The sequence below is a fragment of the Micropterus dolomieu genome, linkage group LG08, assembly GCF_021292245.1.
Source record: "Micropterus dolomieu isolate WLL.071019.BEF.003 ecotype Adirondacks linkage group LG08, ASM2129224v1, whole genome shotgun sequence".
Classification (NCBI taxonomy): Eukaryota; Metazoa; Chordata; class Actinopteri; order Centrarchiformes; family Centrarchidae; genus Micropterus; species Micropterus dolomieu.
The window spans coordinates 14,450,094-14,471,145 of record NC_060157.1 but is presented as its reverse complement, the minus strand read 5'-3'; the positions used below and the strand labels follow the sequence as shown (position 1 = coordinate 14,471,145).

At 42.2% G+C, this 21,052-nt stretch overlaps 1 protein-coding gene across 1 annotated transcript in view; it reads left to right on the top strand.

The window, feature by feature from the left end:
* samd10b (sterile alpha motif domain containing 10b) overlaps nt 1–21,052 on the top strand; it is a 51,814-nt gene that overhangs the window by 13,368 nt on the left and 17,394 nt on the right. The window contains exon 2 of the mRNA XM_046055834.1: nt 12,653–12,837. Coding sequence (XP_045911790.1) covers nt 12,653–12,837 — 185 coding nt within the window. The remainder of the gene's footprint in view (nt 1–12,652; nt 12,838–21,052) is intronic.

The following is a 21,052-nucleotide window of genomic DNA, read 5'->3' as shown; positions in this document are numbered from 1 at the left end:
GGGGGGGGGGGGGGGGGGGGGGGGGGGGGGGGGGGGGGGGGGGTAATTAAAGCTCTCCAGTAGAGCAGAGCTGCAGTCTCTATTCATTACTCACTGTAACTTACACTATTTCAAGTAGCCTACTATTTAAACACAATATAATATTCTTTGTGCGGTTCATCAATGGTGATGAATGAGGTGCGGACATCTCGGCACAACACCGGTGAAGTTAAGGCTCCGTCTCTACAGCAAGTACCTCTTCTGCCACTACACACTCACACACAAACACATAGGCCTACAAGCTACGCCTACACATGCGCACCGATGCCCCCTACCTCGAGGGTTAGGGTTACAACTTTGGATTTTTTCACGCAATTTAAAAACATTATTAAAAGCTTTTTTCTTAGCATACTTTTATTTAGGCCTACAGCATTATATGTTGACATTTATATTGTAATAGGCTGTATATTAACGTATTGGGAGAAAACTGGTAGTTCTATGTAAAATCAGACATTTAGCACCCGCATATCGACAAAATGGCATGATCCTCGTTTGGCTGTGAAGCTTCCACTGTGAGATTGACAGTCGAATCAGGCTCCGCCCATTGAAGCATCGAATCTTTGACTACGCGGTCAGCCCTAGCATTTATTATTGTAGCTGTGGATGGTAGCTAGTTTAATCACACACTCAAGTCAAGATTGTAAAACCTGCTGTGTGGAACCTTTGTCTCCCCCTTCTGACTGTGAAAGTAATTACACAACACTGTGCACGTGCTTATGACGTATAGGCTCTACCATACTGAGTTGCTGCTTGTTGCTAAGGGTACTCCCCCCCTTCAGCCACATCACTACCAGTTTGCCAGCGGGGGAATATCACCTCAGACATTAGATTTAAAAACTGCACTGTGTGAACTCATTGTATGGCCAGGGCTTGAATGTAACATTTCTATGTAAAACTCCTGCACTCTAGCTTTAAGTGATCAAATTCATAGATAAATAGGCACATGAACATTCAATGCTATTTCCATGTAAAATACAATATCAATGCTTTTGATGTTATTTGAATTGAATAATGAATGACTCTTTGACTGAGTGTTTTTCAATTATTTGATCAAATCGGGGAAGGCAACATTTTTCAGAAGCATTTCTTGGTCGTAACAAAATGACTGGCTATACCTGCCTACCTACCTACCTACCTGTGCACACTCTGCCCCCACATCAAAATGTGTTTTGGGGGATTGACTTTGGAGGGAGGACTGAAGGGAGGGGCTGGGATTTTTTCAGTTGGTTACTTTCTGTCTCTTGCAAGTTTCTCCAATGTTGCTTCCCCCAGCTTTAAGGATTTAGTATATAAAATGTGGAATAGTTAAAAGTACCTTTTTTTTAAACAGTCCATTTAGGTAAGCCTAGCTTAGCATAAAGACTGGAAACAGGGGGAAGAGCTATCCTTTCCAAAGGTATAAGAAATTACACCTACAGCACCTCTAAAGCTCACTAATTAACACGTCATCATAAGCTAAGGTAATTACCTGCTGGCTCGGGTGGTGTCAATTTTCTTGTAACGCTTGGGAAAGATAGAAAGGGACAGAGAATATTTCCCAAAATGTTGAACCGTTTGAGGGAAAGGAAAGGTACCATAAGTAATTACAGACAGGGGTAAGAAAAAGACGAGAAATTAATGAAAGACATGTGTGTGTTGAGAGCAAAGGATTAAGAGGGAAATGGGAGTAGAAAGGTTCCCTTGGGGTTTTCGGCCTGGACAAGAAGCTCCTGCTGGGACTTTATGTGTACATATGTGTGTATTATCTTCATGTGTGCATAAGAGCTACAAAGTACTTTGATTCTCTTCCCTGTTTCATCCAAAACTGCCCGCTTTGTACCAGCTGCTATCTGCTATGTTACCTGACAGTGCAGCCTCAGGAAACCGTGTGTGTGTGTGTGTGTGTGTGTGTGTGTGTGTGTGTGTGTGTGTGTGTGTGTGTGTGTGTGAGTGAGCAAGAGTGTGAGTGTGGAGGAGGGGTAATTGGCATGTCCATCTGACTGAAAGGCCCGAGTGAAGTGGCAGTGCAGGAGTGGAGCTGATAACATGGCAATTAAGCTGGGAGAGACAGACCCCCAATCAGCACAGCACGCCGCAGAGACCCACAGAGACAGGTAGGACTGCAGGGAGTGGATACAGAGAAAGGGAGAATGGGTGAGTGCCCCCAGGTGTGAGCTAATTTGTCTCGCAGTTAGACTGAAAACAAGGAAGCTCCTGAAGAGCTTGTACCAAACATGCTTGACTATATTGTGCACACATACTATTCACTCTCCCACCACCTGCCGCAGCTACAGAGGAAATCTTGGTCTTGCCTCATCTTTTACAACTGCACACTTTAAAAGGAAGTAGAGTGCTGGCAAAGTTTCAGGTGTACATCTTCTGTTGCTTGTTGAAATAAGGCGTAGAGGAAATAGAGCAGAGTTATTTTATGTCTCTGTTTGATAGTTTTTTGCCAGTGGCGGTGCTGCAATTCTCCACTAGCCTGTCTCAGTAGTGTTACCTAAGCCTCTCTGTGTGGCCCCCCGCCACAACCTTTGCATCTTCTACCCACCTTTCTTTGTTTCTTTCTCTCCTTTCCCTCCCCTCCGGGCATGATAAGAGGCAGCCTCCTGCATCACATCACACTGGAGCACAACGAACTTTCAAAACTTCAAAGCCCTGAGTTACATTTTGATTGGATGACAGAAGAAGTAGCACCACCACTAACTCCACCACCACCAACACAGCCGCCGAGTTGCTGTTTGTAATTATTCATGCTGCTTATGAATCTACACACTAACTCACTGTCTGCAGATTTTGTCCTATCCCGGCCTATCTCAGATTCAAATTCATTGGAACGTTTCCCTCCTCTCTCCCCTGTGCTCTGTTCTCGCTCTCTCTGTTTACCTCTCAGCTTCTGTGGAGCATTAACTTTTATCTTTTTTTTTCCCACCAGCTCACCGCCCATTCAATAAGCCTATTTCCTCCTCTTTTTCATTGCTCCTTATTTTCTTTTATCCCCTCATCCTGGTCTCTTTGCGTGGGTGCAAGGATGGAGTAGAGGAGATTATCAACTAACTCTCACAATGGCCATTTATTCAGTTCATTGTCTGCAAACCCCTCGGTGCTCAATAACCTTTGTGTTTGTTTGTGCAAGTGTGTGTGTGTGCACATGTACATTTTGTGCTATTGACTGGTTGTTATTTTTGCCACGCTGCAATGCTCAGACATTTCTTCTCTAATATGTCACAGAGGTCTATGAGCACTGACATACATGCGCAAACAAAGTAGGGTACTTGTGTGATGGTCACAGCTTAAGGACACTCAATACAGTATTGAGTGCTGGACCCCTCCACATCCCATTCTCTCACCAAGCCACAGCGTGAGAGCAACTGCATCGATTTACAGAACACGTGACAATCACAGCAAACCGTAGTCCATTCTCATTACAGCAGTGAATGCAAAGTTGTACACAGACTCCGCTCGGTTCAGATGGCGGTGATCTCTTTTTGAGCAAATGTAAAGCATTATAATGTGAGAGTATAAAAGGCTGATTTCTCTATGATCAGCAGACAGAGTGTGGTGGATCCCTGCCGGACGGCCTTGCAGGCTATCACTGAAGGTATTTGTGTTTTAAACTCAAAGAACTAGCATGCCAAGTTTTGCCTGTGTAAACGGCTTCTTTAATTCCTGTTTAGAAAAAGCAAAAGATAATGGCAACACCTGTCTGATTGCTTGAATCACTTTCGAGTTCATTAGCAGACCATCTGGCTTGTAGCTCTTTGTTCCAAATGATCAGCTTAAATTGCACTTGAAATCAAAAGATTATATTTTGATATTGAAATGCATGCAGACGTTGTCTTTGTTGTAGCTTGCTAAATTACTTATTTCCCGCTGTTAATTCAGCATATGCCTTTATCAAGGTCGTGGTGCTAAGTTAAGATGGAAATAGAGTATTTCAGAGCTTTAATATTTTTGTACCCAAACATCCGATAATCCACTCAGGCAGAACATTTTGCCACTCAGGGGAACAGCTGTAAACAAAAACTAAATATTTAAAAAGCCAGTCTTGTCTAAGCTGAGAAGTTATGTGCCTCTGTTCATTTCCATGTCCCATCATTTTGTATTCTTTCCAGTAGAATACAGAGGAGGACGGCCGTGACAGACAAACTGTGAAGGCATTTTAGATCACAGTATGTATTGAGATTTCAAAGCTGAGGAATAATGGGATATTCTTATGTGACAGCTGAAATGACTGTAATTCAACATACACAGACCAACATAATGCATTCTCTCACTTTTACTGTGTTGGAACATCTGAAGTGATCTTGAAGTGAATCTGCACATCAGACCAGACACAATTTAGCCTAATCTTTTATAATGCTTGTTTGTGGATACTACTGCCATGTGAATTTAAAACTACTTAAACATGCATAAAGTTATGCTCTGCCTGCCTGACCTTTTAATGTAATTTTCCCTATTTCGTGCCGTATCCCATCTGCTGCCTCAATCCAAGTTCTAACCAGGATCATTTGGATAGAATCGTCAAAGGTTATCATGTTGTGTGAATGATAACAATGTAGTAGCTGTTTGTTCACAGGTTGATCATTTGATTACCACACCAGTTAGGTTGGTTGTGCTGACATAAAGTTACATGAATATGACTCATGTGGTGCTAACCTGAATCATTTGTTCACTTCACAATCGCCTTCATGCTACATACTCCTTTGTACCAATATAGGGTTTAGCAGTACTTGTGTAAAAATGTGAAGAGAGTTGTAGGGTTGTTTGTTCATATTGCCAAGTCACTGTCATTTGGAGTCAGGGGTCGTATTACAGAAACTTCCTAACCAGCAGATCCTATCCTAACTGCTTGTTAACCATGGTAATAAGGGTTAGGAACTGATTTAGGAAAAAGGCCATCACAGATTAACGGTTCCTAAGTCAATAATCCTTTCCTAACTTTAGATAAGAAAAGTGTATTACAGAAGCATCCTAACTTTGTAAAATCTTTAATAAACTCTCCTAACTTTAGGATAACTGTTAAGCTGTCCTAAGTAACAGACATAAAAGTTGATAACCGATGTTGGATTGAGTATTTAGGATTTCCTAACCTGAGATAAGATAGGATGTAGTAAGATAAGATACGATTCCTAAAGTTAGTTAGGATTTGCTTCTGTAATACCAAATTGAGAAAAATCCTATCTTAGACTCTTCCTATCTTAACTTAAGACTTAAGATAGGAACTTTCTGTAATACGGCCCCAGGTCTCTATGTTTTGCTCTTTTAGCTGTCTTTTGCTCACATCTGGCTCTTTAGCTGCTAATTGCTCCACTATGTTCACCAGCTATAGTCTCTAACCTTGTCTGTCTGCCGTCTGGTGCAGAGCAGGCAGTATACAGTGTCACAGTCTATCTCTCCGTCCCTCCTCTCCAGCCACATTCCCTATCCTAGGCTCCATCCATCCACCAGATACCATCAGACTTTCCCTACTTTCCCCATCACCTGACTGCCCCACCCTATACTACAGTTCCCACTTCCCTTATCTGCTCTGCAGTTGCCTGGCCTTACCTGGCCACCTCCTCACCTGCATCCCATTCCCTTATCAGCCACTCAGTTCATATACCAGCCTCTTTTGCCCAGTCGGTTGCCTGATCATTGTAGTTTCTATGATGTTACCACACGGCAAAGTTGTCAAACATCAACCTTAACCCCGGAACCTGTACCTGTACCTACCCACCCGTACGTTTCTGTATGTTCACTTTGGTCAATAAATCACTGAATTCTTCTGCCTTCGTGTACTGTCTGTTTGGGTTCTCCTCCCAGTGTTGCTGTTGTTAACCAGCCGTGACATGCAGTGTGTTTTTAGAGCTATTTTGCAGAAAACAGCAGCCTGCTGTGGATGAAAACGACATAATGAGAGTGGTGAGAGTGAAGCAAAACAGGAAAGTGTCAGTCGGACAGCTAACGAGCTGAAATTTGCTGTAAAGCTCTGTAGGTTCATCATTATAAGCGAATTTCAGTATGTTAACATGCATGTCCCAGTTTTGAGTCTTGTACTAGTTTCATACCTATAACATGACAAATTGGGTTATTCCTGTACACACAAACAAAACGTTATCAAGGACTCTGATCATCTGAGTTCAGTTGTGTCTTTGAATGTTCAGTCACTCATTGAACACATCATGAACACGGTTTGGATTCTGGCTGCCTGAACTGCAAACCTGCAGCCTTTGATCAGCACCACGGACAGCAGCCAAAGTGCTAAACGCAAAATCTTACAGCCTGCCCCCAACTGAAACCTGCTGTCTCCCACTATCAAACAACCGAAATAGCTTTAGACAGTCTACAGTAAAAAATCAACACAAACTAGCTGACACAGTATGTCAATAACCACAGAACAAATAGCAATCAAGAAAAGCACAGCAAATCATTATGCCAACACAGTACAAGTGAATGGATGACAGCGTCTGATCGAGATCCAAGTGGCAATTGTCACTGTCCCTCGTGGGCCCTTGTAATCAGCTGGGCCCTGGTGCATTGTACTTACGCGACTGGCTTCTACCAGTTTTCTTCATCTGTAATGGAAAGTGAAAGTAAAAATACAATTTATGTGTTAACAAGGTCAGATTTCTTCTATTTTCTTCCATTTTATTTCAGCATGTAGCCATCATTACATCATTCGTACTTTAGACTACGAAGTATTTTAAGTTGGCAATGTATCTACGCTCATGGACGAGAAACTTGAACAACCTGGACAAGGTGTTTACAGTATTCTGGTTTTTATTTCAGCTATACCAATTTCCTTGGTATCCAACACATAACTCAATACTCAACAAACGAGTGGTTCTTAAAGTGGCCTCTGTGGACCCCCGGGGTAATTCCAGGGGGTTCCCAGGAAAAGGGGGACCCCCGAATTGCCTCTGGTGGCTGTTCTGCCAGTGTATGAATGTGTGTGGATGTTAGTTTCTAGTTTTGTTCTGTATGAATGGAGAATGCAGATCTAGTGTAAAAGCACTTTGAGTTGTCGAAAAGACTAGAAAGGCGCTATACAAATACGAAGCATTTTTTCCATGGCTTTCATACACTTCTATAATAAAACATCAACGTTTAATTTATGTCACTTTAGGGCGCCCTGACATCAAAACCACTCCACTAGATAACCAGGGTACTAGTGCACATGTAATGTGATCTTGTCAGTCCCCCAGCTTGATCAACCCTGATCACACCTCACATCCTATTACTCGACCTCATCTCTTACGTCTTTCTCCATCTTCACTCACACTCCTCCTCCTCGCTTCCCCTTCTGACATTGCTCTAAATTATCGATTGTCAGTGAGATCTAATCTGTCCTCCCCCTGTCATCATATGAGGGCTTGGCTGTGAAGAGGACAAAACAACAGACAATCACACAATCTCATCTGCTCATCATTTCACTCGCTCTTTTCCCTCCACTTCCTGATGCAATTAATATTAATGTTCTGCTCGAAGCTTAATTTCCCATCTATTCTCTCCTCTGTGACTTGTCATTGGCCATTTTTCTGTCTTTCTGTTCCCACATTTACCATGGGTTTCTTTCCTTCATCCTCTTAAGAGGGCACGGCCATGTCAGACCCTTATATTCCATCTTGTCTCCTGTGTCATTCTTCCTTTTCCTCCTCCTGTGTGAAACATGTAGTGAGTTCCTTTGAGCGGGAATAGATATGACAGCCAGAGGCCTCGAGCAGAGTTAGGTGGACTGTGTTTGTGTGCGTGCCTGTCTTGTGTGTTTTAGCTAAAGTGATCTGTAATTGTATGTTCTCTGGCACAGTGATGGATAATCAATAGTTCTGTCTGTCTCTGTGGATGTGTGGTGAGGGCCAGAGTGGAGAGTTAGAAAATAAAAGTCATCCTGTCCGCAGTCCTGGACCTTCCTTTTTTTCTTCTTTACACCACTGCCTAAAGAGAGGAAGCCAAGGTCGGCCTGGCATTTCTTATACCAGCTGTTGTTGTTCTCTGCTCTGTGTTCTCAGGGTGCAGATAGACTACAGTGACTAGCAGAATCATAAGAGAAATGTCAGCCCCACCTGTGTTACGCTGTGCATTATGAGCCATAATTGCCCTGCATTTTAAATCCCAAAATTCAGCCGCCATCCACATGGCCACATATACAGACACTCTGCAGCTTTATTCTGATCCACTGGCCTAACAGCAGACAGAGATTATTCAGATGTGTGGATGTGTGAGTCCTCATGCTGGCATTGTGAGTCACATTCACGTATGCATGAGCATGCCGGCATTCGCTAACACACACATGCCGATTTTTTTGGCATTTCCCTTGTTTATGTCCTGATGAGAGTTGGTTTGTTGTTATCTTCAATCAGTCTGCGTTGTGGATGTCCATTGTTAACTCCCATTTCCTCTTCTGCGTGTTCCCATGACACTGATAGTTTTTGAGAGGTGAACCTCAGCCGCAGCCTCTGTGACAGTGTCTCATGTCAGAGTGGGTAATAGACTGCAATGCATTATGGGAAAAGCCCCTGGGGTCCTGGGTTTTATATTTATTTTTAAAGCTGCAGCCAGATTCTCCCCACTCCACCCCTGTGCTCTTTCAAAATGGAGTAATTTCATGGCTCATTCCTGGGGTTAAGACCGGGGATGGTGGAGTGGAAGAGTTGTAAACAGCCCCTTGCTTTACCACCAACATACTATAGGACCAACAAATGTGGATCAGTGGTAGATGCACTAGACAGAGTGGGATTTGGCAGCATTGGTCTGTTCAATGCTATATTTAGGACTCAGGTTTAATGTGTCACACAGGCATAAAATCAATGCATGAAGTTTCACCCCTTGCAAATTATAGAGGAATGAGGTTGCCTGTGATTTTTTTTCTCTCCTCTTTCATATAAAACTTGGACTGTAAATAGAAATATGTATCTTTTGAGTTGAAAAGTTGAAGTTGAAGCCAATATCACACACTGCTGAAGTGCACCATGGCACCCTCTCGGGACGGCTGAAATAAAGTGGATTAGCCAGACCACTTGCCTCATCCTTCATTGTTTGCCTCATCCTTCATGCGAGAGGACACACACACACATGCGCCCTGAAGTTGATGCCAAGGTTAAGCAAAAATCAAACTTCTCCAAAAAGCCTACACAGCAAAATTGTCCACACGGACTAATTTAGATGCTCGCTTTTGGAGTCAAATGAGTTATGTCCAGTGATGGCATGTTAATCTACTGTGGGATTTAGCTTGGAACGACCTTCCAGGATGCCGTACCCAACAGCTTAATTACCTTTTCAAAAGGGAATACCTCCGAGATTTAGCAGCCACTCTGCACAGCAGATATGCTGCTCAGTGAAGAGGAGGTGATATGAGGTTACACTTCACTGGGCTGAGTCATTTTGACCTACCTACCCTCTGCACACACACTGACGCACACACAAACACCTGTCTGACACTTTGCCCTTGATTTTTGCACCTCTACCACCAGCAGTTCTCTCTCTTTCATTCTTTTCTCTGCATGTGAGGCTGAAGTTACAGATTCCCAAGCTTAAAAAATGCTACTACAACATATCTTCTCATTTCCTTTTTATTTGCTCACTGTAACGCAGAAACACATATCATGCTTTTCACTTTTCATCCTGCCTCCTTCCATCCACCCTTCATCATTCCTCATCTCCTCCCCCTCCACCCCCCCTCAACTGGAGGTGATAAAAGTCACCGGAAAGGGAGAGAGATAATACACCAGTTAGTGACAAATAGGACGACGGAGAATTGGTGGTTGTCTAGGCTGATCAAATGCATGTTGAGACAGACAAGAAGAGGTGACAGATAACCCTTCCTGCTGAGTGGTAAAGATGGTAATCACTCCAGAACGCAAAGATCCATTTAAAGACACTGAGCATTAACACAGCTAGATACCCAGCTAAATCCTCTCACTCAGTCTCGTTTAGAATATAATGCATTTCTTTAAGCTCTGTGACTCCCTGCAACCAGTAGAGGCATACTTTCCAATGTCATTTTAAAAGAGACCTCAGTTGGACGATATGGATATTTAATCGCTTTTGGCTGACTCTAAATTCTCAGCCATATCCTGTGCCAGGAGGTTAAGCCGACCGAGTCCATTGAAGCTTTCAAAATGAGCACTTTGTCTTTGTTTTATGACTGCTGGAGGTGGCAAGGTCTGGCGACGTGGCAGAGATTGAGATTTCAGTGGAACTGGGAAGTCGTGATGCTGCATTTGTTCATCGACATAGTGCCGTTGATAAAGTGTAGGGTGGTCTCTGTCTAATGATTAGAAAGGGCTGTCTTTCACAGCTTGTGAAATGAAGTTGTTTGGTGGTCTATTAACGTGGTTCCCCAAGCTCTTTTACCTTGCTACAGTTTGATCAGTTTACTGCCAGTGTGCACTGATCTAGTGCTAATTTACAGCACCGGACTTTCTTGTCTGCCTTACTCTTGCTGTTGCGCTTTCTCTTGTCTCTTTCTGTGAGATTGGCAGGTCTTTAGGGTTGCAAGGCGCTTAGCTTCCCACGTTCCTTCCTCCTGTCTCCTCCCCCTCAGTCTGACTGGCAGTAATTACATTGGGGCTGGGCCTGGTTTGTCTCGACAACCCCAAAGACCTGACAACCAGACAGAGATAGAGAAACGCTAAGAGAGAGAGAGAGAGCGGGGGGAGAAAGACAAGCAAGCGAGAACAAGAAAAATACTGCTGCATACGAAGAAGATACAAAAGTAGTAACATATAGAAATGGGGGAAAGAGGTATATGAAGGGAGAGAGGCAGAAAAGGTTATACATCAGTGATTCCTGACAGGCATTTCCTTCTTTTCATCACCAATCTCTGTTTTATTCTTCCATCATGGCTGTGGGAACCTTAAATTCATCAATGCTCACTTGAACAAACTCATGGGTTGTGAAAAAGTGTCCCACCCACCCCCCATCCCACTCATCTACTGCAACAAGACGCATGATGGTGTCATTGGTCCTTTGTCCAATTCTAAAGTACAAATGAACCAGGAAGGCTTTTTTCCCTTGTTGGTGGAAGGAATGGCAGGTTTTACTTTTTGTTGTTTTGTTTTTTGACAGCATACATTTTAGTTGTATGTTCACGCCTATTCCTTTTTGAGTTAAAGGTATGGGAAGATGGGGCATGACTACAGGGCCAAATATCACATAAAGAAAGCAGCATAAATTAAAGGGACAAATGGATGAACCAGTTGGAAAGACCTTATACAACTTTACATACCCAGTTCAAATAAATCCAATCTTTTTTTTTATCTGGTCCCCATTCAGGGGGGAGGAAAAGAAATCCAGAAGTAATTGGAAGGAAATGAAATAAGGCTTTTCTCAAAGACATAGTTCTGTTGTAAAGAGTCTTTTTTTCATATTTAAAAGTAATGAATGCAACATTTATTACGCCTTATTCTACTTATTATGCCTTGTTCTACTTTTAGCTCTATCATCAGTAATTCTGTCTCTCTCTCTCAATGACTGCGTCTACATGCACGCACAAAAGCGGGGATTTGAAGAAGAAATCCAGTTAACGTAGGAAATTGGAGAACACTTTACATGCACTGCAACCCTGCATCTACTTGCAGCTTGTTAGTAATGATTTCCCCTCTAGCATATTTCTGAACCCTTTGAGTGCAACTACAATTTATTTATTCTAGGTTCAGTTATGGTTGGACTTAAGATTGAATTATTTTTGCTTTAACGATGTAGTATGAGTAATGTGAGTAATGATCTTTTCTTTCATCCCTCCTCAGCAACAGTGTTACTTTCTGTGCCTAGAGTCACATGTAAAAGCCTGGTTAAGTGCATTGGTGATACACCAAATATCAGGTTTCTCTGGCCCAAATCTAGCTCTGTGTTAACCAGATTTCTCCTAAACCCCTGAGGTGGTTTCTTGTTTACATGGCATTTTATTAACAGGTTACTGCAGAAACCTGACAATAACCAGGTTAATTAAATGTCTCTCTGTTTTTCTTTCTTTCATGCATTCCCTTGCTCCACTTCCACTGTCTCCTTTCTGTTGTGTCTGGCAGATATGCAGTCAAATCCTCTTGTATCATTCACATTACCATTAAATTAGCGTCCAGGTAAGGGGAGCAATGGAAGAATTTGTCCACTGCAGAATAAACTTCAACTTGAACTGCAGAAGACGCCCTGTGGCTCTTACAGAACTGTTCTCTGAACCTGAATTGACAACTTGTCTGCTTGGCTGTCTCACAGCTAACACTTAGTCCTGGGAGGAAAAGGACAGAAGGATAGACAGAGAGAGAAGAAAAAAAATCAAATATTCATGATGAAGGATTTAAATAATCATGGACTAATCTAGCAAGAGAGACACAATTCCAAAAATCATGCGCTGCTTCTGTGTATAATGCACTCACCACCATGCACCACCATCACCAATACAGCCATCTGTTTGTAGCTGTATGGGAGTCAGTACACAAAGCATGTAATCTGGAGTGAATGCAGCCTGTTAAGCTCTTAGAGGATTATCAATTATTTATTTGTTTTTTTTTGTTCCTGATACTCAGACAATGTGTGTGCAAACTCCTTGAACAAAGACAATACTAAGTGAGTGCTTATCACTGTTCCTTCTTCTCCCCCCTGCTTGTCTCTTTCTGTTTCTCTCACCTCTTCTTCTTCTTTTCTCTCCTCTCAGCGGCGTCCAGCTTCAGTTTTTGCCGTGCCTCCCTGGAGCACACGGTGTCTGCTGAGGAGCTGAGCTACCAGCTGCCGCGTCGCGCCGGAGGCAGCAACCTAACCTGGCATGACGGCCGCGGCCAGAAGACAGCGCACACACGCACCGTCAAACTACTGCAGCAGCCCGGCACAGAGGGCATTCAGGTATAAAGATGTCCACACAAACCGACCTGAGGCAGTGTGGAGGAGTGTTTTCACTTTATGTGAAATGTGTTGTTGCTTACAAAAACACATTTCCAGATCGCTAAAATACATCATTCAGGCAATGAGGGACAGCTCAAAATTGGGACCATTGCAAACATGTCAAAGAAAGGCTTCACAGGCCCAAGCTGTAGCCTACTTGGTTTCACTAGTGAAGCAATCTGCTGTGAGGCTGCAGGTTGCGCATAATCTGTCACTGATTTCAGATTTTTCAAAAGGAATAAATTCCAGCCACTGGGCAATCACAGCAACAGAAAGGAAAACATAGGCTACCTAATTTTTCACTCCAATCACATTTTACAGTAGCTTGGGATCAGTTCAGCGAATTGCACATTCAGTTTATTTTATTTCCTTTATTTCTTCACATTATGATATAACAAAGCCTACCAGGCAATATAAATATAGACCATCTCTGGCTCATTATTTCAGGTTACAACATAAATTATTTTATGTTGCAACATAAGTTATAATGAATATTATGGTTCACTTGAACGGTTGATATGATGTGACTGATATATGATTTTGTACTAAATTGCACAGCCACAGTGGTAAGTGAAATATTTTGATGAAGCAGTGGAATTTTTTTTAAAGTAGCTTAGTTAAGAAAACATTATTTCCCTTGAGGGGGAGCTTTGTCGAAATTTTATATCGTCCTGTATGAATTAACTGGTAGCTCATAAAGGCTTTGGATTTTCAAAGCAGTCTCTTTTAACCATATGAGAGAGAGAGCGGTGTTATGAAGCTGTCCTGACTTGGGTGGGGGGAAACCCATACTGTGGTAGATAATCTGTTATCATCAGAGAGACAAGAGAGAACATTTGTGCATCAGCGTCGGTGCTGCATCTCTAGCTGTCAAATCTCAGCGGTAAAAGGAAGTCTAATTGTTTTATCTTGTACATGATTTTGGCTGATGTCACCTGAGCCTGTGGTAGATACCGCCAGAGAGAAACTGGTTATGTAACAGAGGAGTGGTAAGAGAACAAGTCCCTCATTACTGTAGAAAATAGACTCTTATTAATATACAGTTAATACCATCCGTCCTACATGTCTAAAAACATTTCATTTAGTCCGCAGATGTATGTTTTCCCCAAAGCTCAGCAACAGCTTTAATAGAACTGACTGGTGTAAACACCGGATATGAAAGTAATTTCGATGCCTACTTGGTAGGCTCAATGTCTCAGCAGCAGTGTAAGAATATAGCAGCCTGAGCATCATTTACTTCCACACATCGCTCCTGTGCAAAATTGAATCCCATCTGTGCAGCACCAGAGAGAGGCAAAACAAAGTGGAAAAAGGATCTATTTTAAGGCATTCTGCATGTGTTTGACCTAAAACAGCATATGACACAGCAGCCTCACATGAAAGAGAGCAGATAGCCCAGTAGAGGTCATTTGTTAAGTCTCCCCACTGCCGTTAGGAAAGTTTGCCACAGTGAGCCTGTAAGATGTACATATGTGCTGCAAGAGTGCTCAATAATTCATAAAAGAGTGCCCCCTCAGCTATAAAAGGCTTAATAAAAGACGAGTGGGAGGCTGTTTCCATGTGATTACACAGAAACTGGATAATTAAACCTACTCTATACCATGAGAAGTAAGGCTTATCATTTCCTTGTGGCAACAAGCCCCTTTTTACATTATTCAACAACTGAGAGAGCAGTCCAGCTCTCCCTGATCCGTGTATCTATGCAGTCACAAAATCTTTCCGTCATTTGTGCATCTTTAATTTTAATAATATGTGTTCATGGGCAAGTGAGTGTGTGTGTGTGTGTGTGTGTGTGTGTGTGTGTGTGTGTGTGTATTCGGGCTGGGGATTGGTGTTTGTGTGTCCAGTTCTCACAGGAGTGATGATTAGATTATTCTCTATTACACTGGTTGTGCACACATCAGCTGTAATGAGGGAGTCAGTAAAGTGAAACACAGCTCAGCTTCTTTATACAAGGTGGAACCTGGGGAATCTTCCTTTTTTGTTTAACAAAGCTAATATAACACATTGTGCACTCCCATGCAAACTCCTGTGCACATGCACACACAAACATATTAATGCAGACCAGACAGTCAGGAGAGACAAGAAATAGTAACAGCAGGGAAGACAGAAAACTTTTTAAGTTAAGTTCTTTGTTTGTCATTATTTTGGTCCTGGTGACAAGGCGCAGCTCCCGAATGGAGTCTGAGGTTTTAGGGTTTTTTTTCTTCTGTGACTAGTAATGTAGTAAATGTATGTGCTTAGTTAGAACCAGTTGTACTGGTAATAACAAAATGTGTACATGTATACACATAAATCAGAGACAATCACACACATCACTAGAAAATTAAATCTTCTATAATTTGTAGGGATGACAGGGATACGTTGGTCCCGAGTCTTCTGTAGGTGTTTGAATGTGTTGAGATCTGGTGACTGTAAGGGCTGTAACATTTTAGTGACATAATTTCCATACTCACCAAACCATTCAGTGAGCCTTTGTGCACAGAAGCATCTGTATTTGATATGTTTCTCCATTATTTTATTCAGTTTGTTCCTTAATTTGTCCATTGTCTGAACGTACACATGTATACACCCATATAAAACCTAGATATATCAGTGCTGCCACAAGGAAGGAATGAACCCACTGGTCACAACTCCAGGAGGCACGAGTGACGAGAGTTTATTAGCTTACACTTGGTAATTCAAAGGCTGGTAACTTGGTCAGAAGGGTGATCACACACAGGAGGGAGGCAGACAGGAACCAGGTGAAAGGGTGGACCTGAAATGAAACACAATGTGAGCAAAGAAGCACCAACAAAAAGCACAAGCACAACTGACAACCGAAAACATGACTTTAAGTGCCAGAGCTGGGCATGACAAGATATATATTGGTGTTCATGCCTGCACCAGCATGGCTGTCATTACTGTAGATGGCCCCAGCATATTTCTGCAGTACTGACCAAGTTTCGGGACACATAAGTGGACGCAGATGTATTCCCAAAGTGCGTGGACATTTTTCTTTTCTCATGCGCAATGTAATATTCAACATTTAGCACTTGTTTTACTTAAAACAAGAAAGAAAAAATACCAACAAGTTAGGATAATTCCATGTAGTCCCTATACAGTGGTCACTTTCCGGATAATTTTCTGAAAATGAAAGAGTGTCTTAAAACAAGACAGATCGCTGCACTAGAAGGTGAAGAAAATGACACTTAAAACAAGTTAATCTGCACTGTAAACAGGCAAAATAATGTCAACCCACACTGGCAGTCACCAATGAAAGGTTAAATGATTTGTTAAAATACAGGTTATCTCATTTGTGTTGTGAAATTGCTGCAGGCAGACCTGTATGCACACCTATCTTCTAATAGGATTTTTCCAAATAATGACTCATTGTGTAGTTGGCGCACCCTCTGTGCCATCCTTGAATTGGTTGTTTGGGTAGCCAGATGGGGTGAGGGGAGGGGCGCGGGGGTGACTCATTTTGCTGTCTGACACACAGCTTGTGGGTGAACCTTTAGATGAGACTGGGGAATAGGTGGAATAACAGAGACACAATTCAGGAAGTATCAGCAGCCACTGTGCCTTTTATTCGCATGTCAGAAGCCTGTTACAGGTAGTAAGGCCCAAATTCACTAATTTGCCATTCTGGGTGTGCGAACGAGAAAGATCGGTCTGTGATTATTTTCCCCTCCTCATTACTGAACACAGTGGCTGACCTTCTCAGCTGACACCAACACAAAGCGGTGAACTAACAGAGAGAAAATGTAAAAATATACTACACAAAACAATAACTTTGACCACTCCTTGTAAGAAAATAAAGATAAACCCTGGATTTTTAGGGTGGTCGTTTCCAGTTGAGCTCATTATTTTAGCCACCAACTGGATTAATATATGGATGAATTCACCATTAGATACTGTTGTTGTTATGGACCTGTTCATCTGCTTTGGTGATGCAAATTGAACAATGCAGAGTGAGTCACACTAATCTTTTCTTCTTGTTAGCAGTGTTTGTCTGGCTGTCCGTCTGGCTGTCGGTCAGTCCATCACTTTTGGACCGACCTTCCTGGTCTCCAGAGGTTGAATCATAATGACTATGATGATCCCTGACTTTTGGAGAGGCTGTCACTGATTTCAATAGAACCCATGATACTGTGCTCACCAGAAAAATAACAGTGTGGGTGGTTTGTTAAAAACCTTAAAACAACTTTTTTTTTTCTGACGAGTGACCTTTTGTCACGTAAATAATGATTACCCTCCCTCAGAAGGAAAGTCGGGAAATAGCGTTATGTTTTTATACCACCACAAAACCTAACTTAAAAAGAAGGGAGGTTGCAACAGGCAGCCCTGTTTTTTTGTTGGTTTCCTGTAAAACTAAAGTATTTTTATATGCTTAAACCTAACCAAACTTTTACCCTAAAGAAGGCAGATTAGAAAATCTTCATATGATTTCTTATGAGGTCAATGATGCCTGTGGTTGTGATGATGCAGTAGTGAACAGAGGTTTGAAAGACAGAGACATGGAGAGATAAATAAGAGTGCTGCTGAGCAGTGAGGCAGAAATGCTTAGCCTATATTGTCCTTGTACTGCCACTTAGTGATGTGTTGCTCTGTCCAAGACACATGTTTGACTCGTGCTAAATAGAGAGCTTTGTGAAAATCCCATCTGGCCCTTTGTCCTCCCACTGAGAGTCCACTCACATTCGCATGAGTGCAAGACATTTACAAACTCCGAGTCCTGAGGACAACCAAAGGCAGAGTTGTGCGAAGCTAACGGCGGCTGACAGTTCACACACCCGCACACGCTCTCTTCCATGGGAACAGTCAAGTAAGCTCACACGTAAACACTTTCAGAATCACAATGACACACTCAAACACACATATGCGCCAGGCTAAACTGAGGAGTGGGAGACACAGGGGTGCTAAATGATGCAACAGAAACTGCCAGGGACTAGGGGGAGGATTCAGTGTTACTGAGAGGAGAAGAATGAAGAATAAGATGAAATTAGAAGTGAGGAGAGAGGTGCGAAAGGAGATATGAAGGATCGTGTGTCAGGATCTGTCAGGGTCTTTTTTGGAAAGACAGATTGAAGATTTGATTCCACAATGACAGCAGAGCAAGGGGTAGATCGGTACAGTCGATGGGAAAGAAAGAGTTGTTAGGTTTGACAGCAAAGCATACAGAAAAGATAGAGGAGTGTTTAGTATCCTGTGGATGAAATGAAAAGTGAGAGAAAGAAAACATATAGAGCAGAGAGGGAAAGGCGGGTGTAAGCTACTGTACACATTGTGCAGGTTATAAAAAATACACTGCTCAAAAAAATATGGGTACACTTAGTCATCACAGTATAACATCGTGTCAGTTAAACTTCAGGGATATCAATCTGTCCAGTTAGAAAGCATAAGCGATTATGAATCATTGTCAACTGTTCTGGTGCAAATGAAAGCGATAACATGTGCACTGGAGAGGCAGCAGCAAGATAACCCACAAAAAACGGAATTATTTTGCAGGCAGTGGCTACAGACAATTGCTCTCTTTAATGCAGTCTGACTGATTGTTCTCTTGTTTTGCTAGCATCTTTGTCCCTACTGGTAGCACGAGGCAGTACCAGCAGCCCATTCCGGTTGCACATGTAGTCCAGCTCCTCTAGGATGGTACATCCATACATGCCGTGGCAAGAAAGTTTTCTGTTTCTCTCAGGGAAGTCTCAAGAGCATGCAGATACCAGGAGACAGGCCAATACACAAAGAGAGCTGTACAGCTTCATATGGCCAGAGTGTATAGGCAGTTCCTAGATGATAACAGCATTGATACCATTGTCTGGCCCTTGTTCTCCAGACCTGAATCCAATTGAGAACCTATGCCATTATTTATCGGTGCATCTGACACTAATGGCCTGTTCCAGGGAGACTATCCCCCAGGACACCATCCGCCGTCTAATCAGAAGCATGCCCAGACCTTGCCGTGAGTGCATACAGGAGGCCATACACATTACTAAGAAATTATAAGTTGCCGTGATTAAAGTCAGGCGAGTTGAATTAACGATTTAATTCTGTAATTTTGGTTTCCATTGACATTTGTTATGTCATTTTGTTCTCAACAAATTATACAATGTACATTAAAGCTTTGGAACTTTTTTTGGCCATCAAGATCTCATGTGTGATTTCAGTGTTCCCTTAATTTTTGTGAGCAGCGTAGATTCACTCACTCAAATACACACCCACACACATTCAGATTTGTACTGCTAATTGGCGTTACATCATTGATCAATGTCAGGCAGGGTGTGGATGTGCAGAGACAGAGGCAGGCATCGGAAGAGAGGTGTTATCGGTCACAAAGAGTGAATTTTATGGATTCCCCACACTCCCCTGACTTTAGGCTAATCCCTGATTTAGCTACACTGTGAGGCAGTGCATGTACACACATTTGCAAACACACATACACAGAAACACAGGCAGTTAAATAGACAAAAAGTTGCTCAGTGCACAGAAGTGAAGGCAAAAGAAAGATTGAAGGGAGGAAACAAGAGAAAGGAGGGACAGGGAGGGAGGAGGGAGTGTGTCAGGCACGCAGAGGATGAAATTTATGAGGAGCAAGTAGAGGGGGATAAAAGGCATGATAGAACAAAGTAAGCAGGGGAGGACAAATAAGCTGTTTGAGGAAACAAACAGAATGATCAATAGGGAAGAAAGACAGAGTATGTGGAGTAGGAAGAGAAAGAGGATGTGAGGAAGCAGGAAGACTGGTAAATAAGACAGAAACATAACTTGTCCTGTTGAATATATAGAGACACCTTAACATAGCATATTGGTTAATTATAACAGATTAGGTGTCTTTGTGTGCATTTCCATAAAGATGTCATAGTATAAATTAAAGGAATGGTCAATAAGAATTATGAGAAGATTGATACCTCATCTCATAATACATATGAAGCCACGGTCAGCCAATTAGCTTATAGCTTAGCATAAAGTGCAGGAAACAGCTAGCTTAGATGTGAAAATATTCCTCTATTATAAAGCTCAATAATTAACATATTATGTCTTGCTGCTGCTTGTTCCCTCATTTTTTGTACATATTAAATAAACAAAATATTGTATATAACAAACTAATCCAGAACACAAGCAGACCGATCACAACCAAACAGAGAACACAAACCAACACATAGCAGAGCGCCAGTTAGGAATAAATCCAAAACACAGACTCCAATAACAAACCAGCAGATAACTAAACTAAACAGATCAGACAGGCAACAATGTGACATTTCACGCATTTTTTTGCAACTTAAGGACTGAACAGGCTTACTGTCCCAGCCATTTTGGCTCTCACTACAACATCACTGCAAATCCATTACCTTCCCCCTCTTTCTGTCGCTCCTCTCTGTCCACCTTTCATTAGACTTCCGCTCCATATTCAGCTTCCACCCCCCAGTCCCCAAACCCCCACCATCCTGTAGGTAATGAATGAGGGAGCTACTCCCACTGGACAGAAGTAGGTCTCAGACAGAGTGGGGGAGGTAGTGAAGGGTGAACAGGGACGACAGAACAGGCCAGAGGAGATACAGTCTGATGGATGGCCGAAGAAGAGCGCGGGAGGAAGAAGAGAGAAGGAGGGATGATGGGGAGCTATCATTCCATTTCCCTTCTGTCTGGATTCTTGATGATGAAGGCCATTACTCACGCAAAGAGTCCCGACTCCCCCGCGCTGTCTTCTCTTTCTTTTTGTCATTCTCTGTCTGTCTTTATTCACCCTCTCTGTTTCTCATCTTTCTCTTTTCATTGTCTTTATGTAGTTCATTCAGTCGTTCATGACTTATACTGCACAGTTATATGAAAGTTAATCAATGTGAGTCATGAAATATTCAATAATTAATCATTACAACTTATATGCAGAAGATTTTATCTGTCTCCCAGATTTGTTATGGGTACTTTGTTATGGATGCCTCTGTAGCACTTGATTTTATATTTTCTGTGATGATGCAATGCCATGTAGCGTAGTCCCTATTAAAGACAAGTTATTACAGAATGTTGAGTCATCTTTTTAGGAGCATATATACACTATTTATGAGAATTTATTTTCTCATACGTACAGGTCTTATTATGAATCTGCCTGCTGAATCTATAACTGCACTATCTGTGATCTCCACTCATAAGTGCAACATACAGCCATAAGGTCCCCCTTTTGCCTCAAAAACAACCC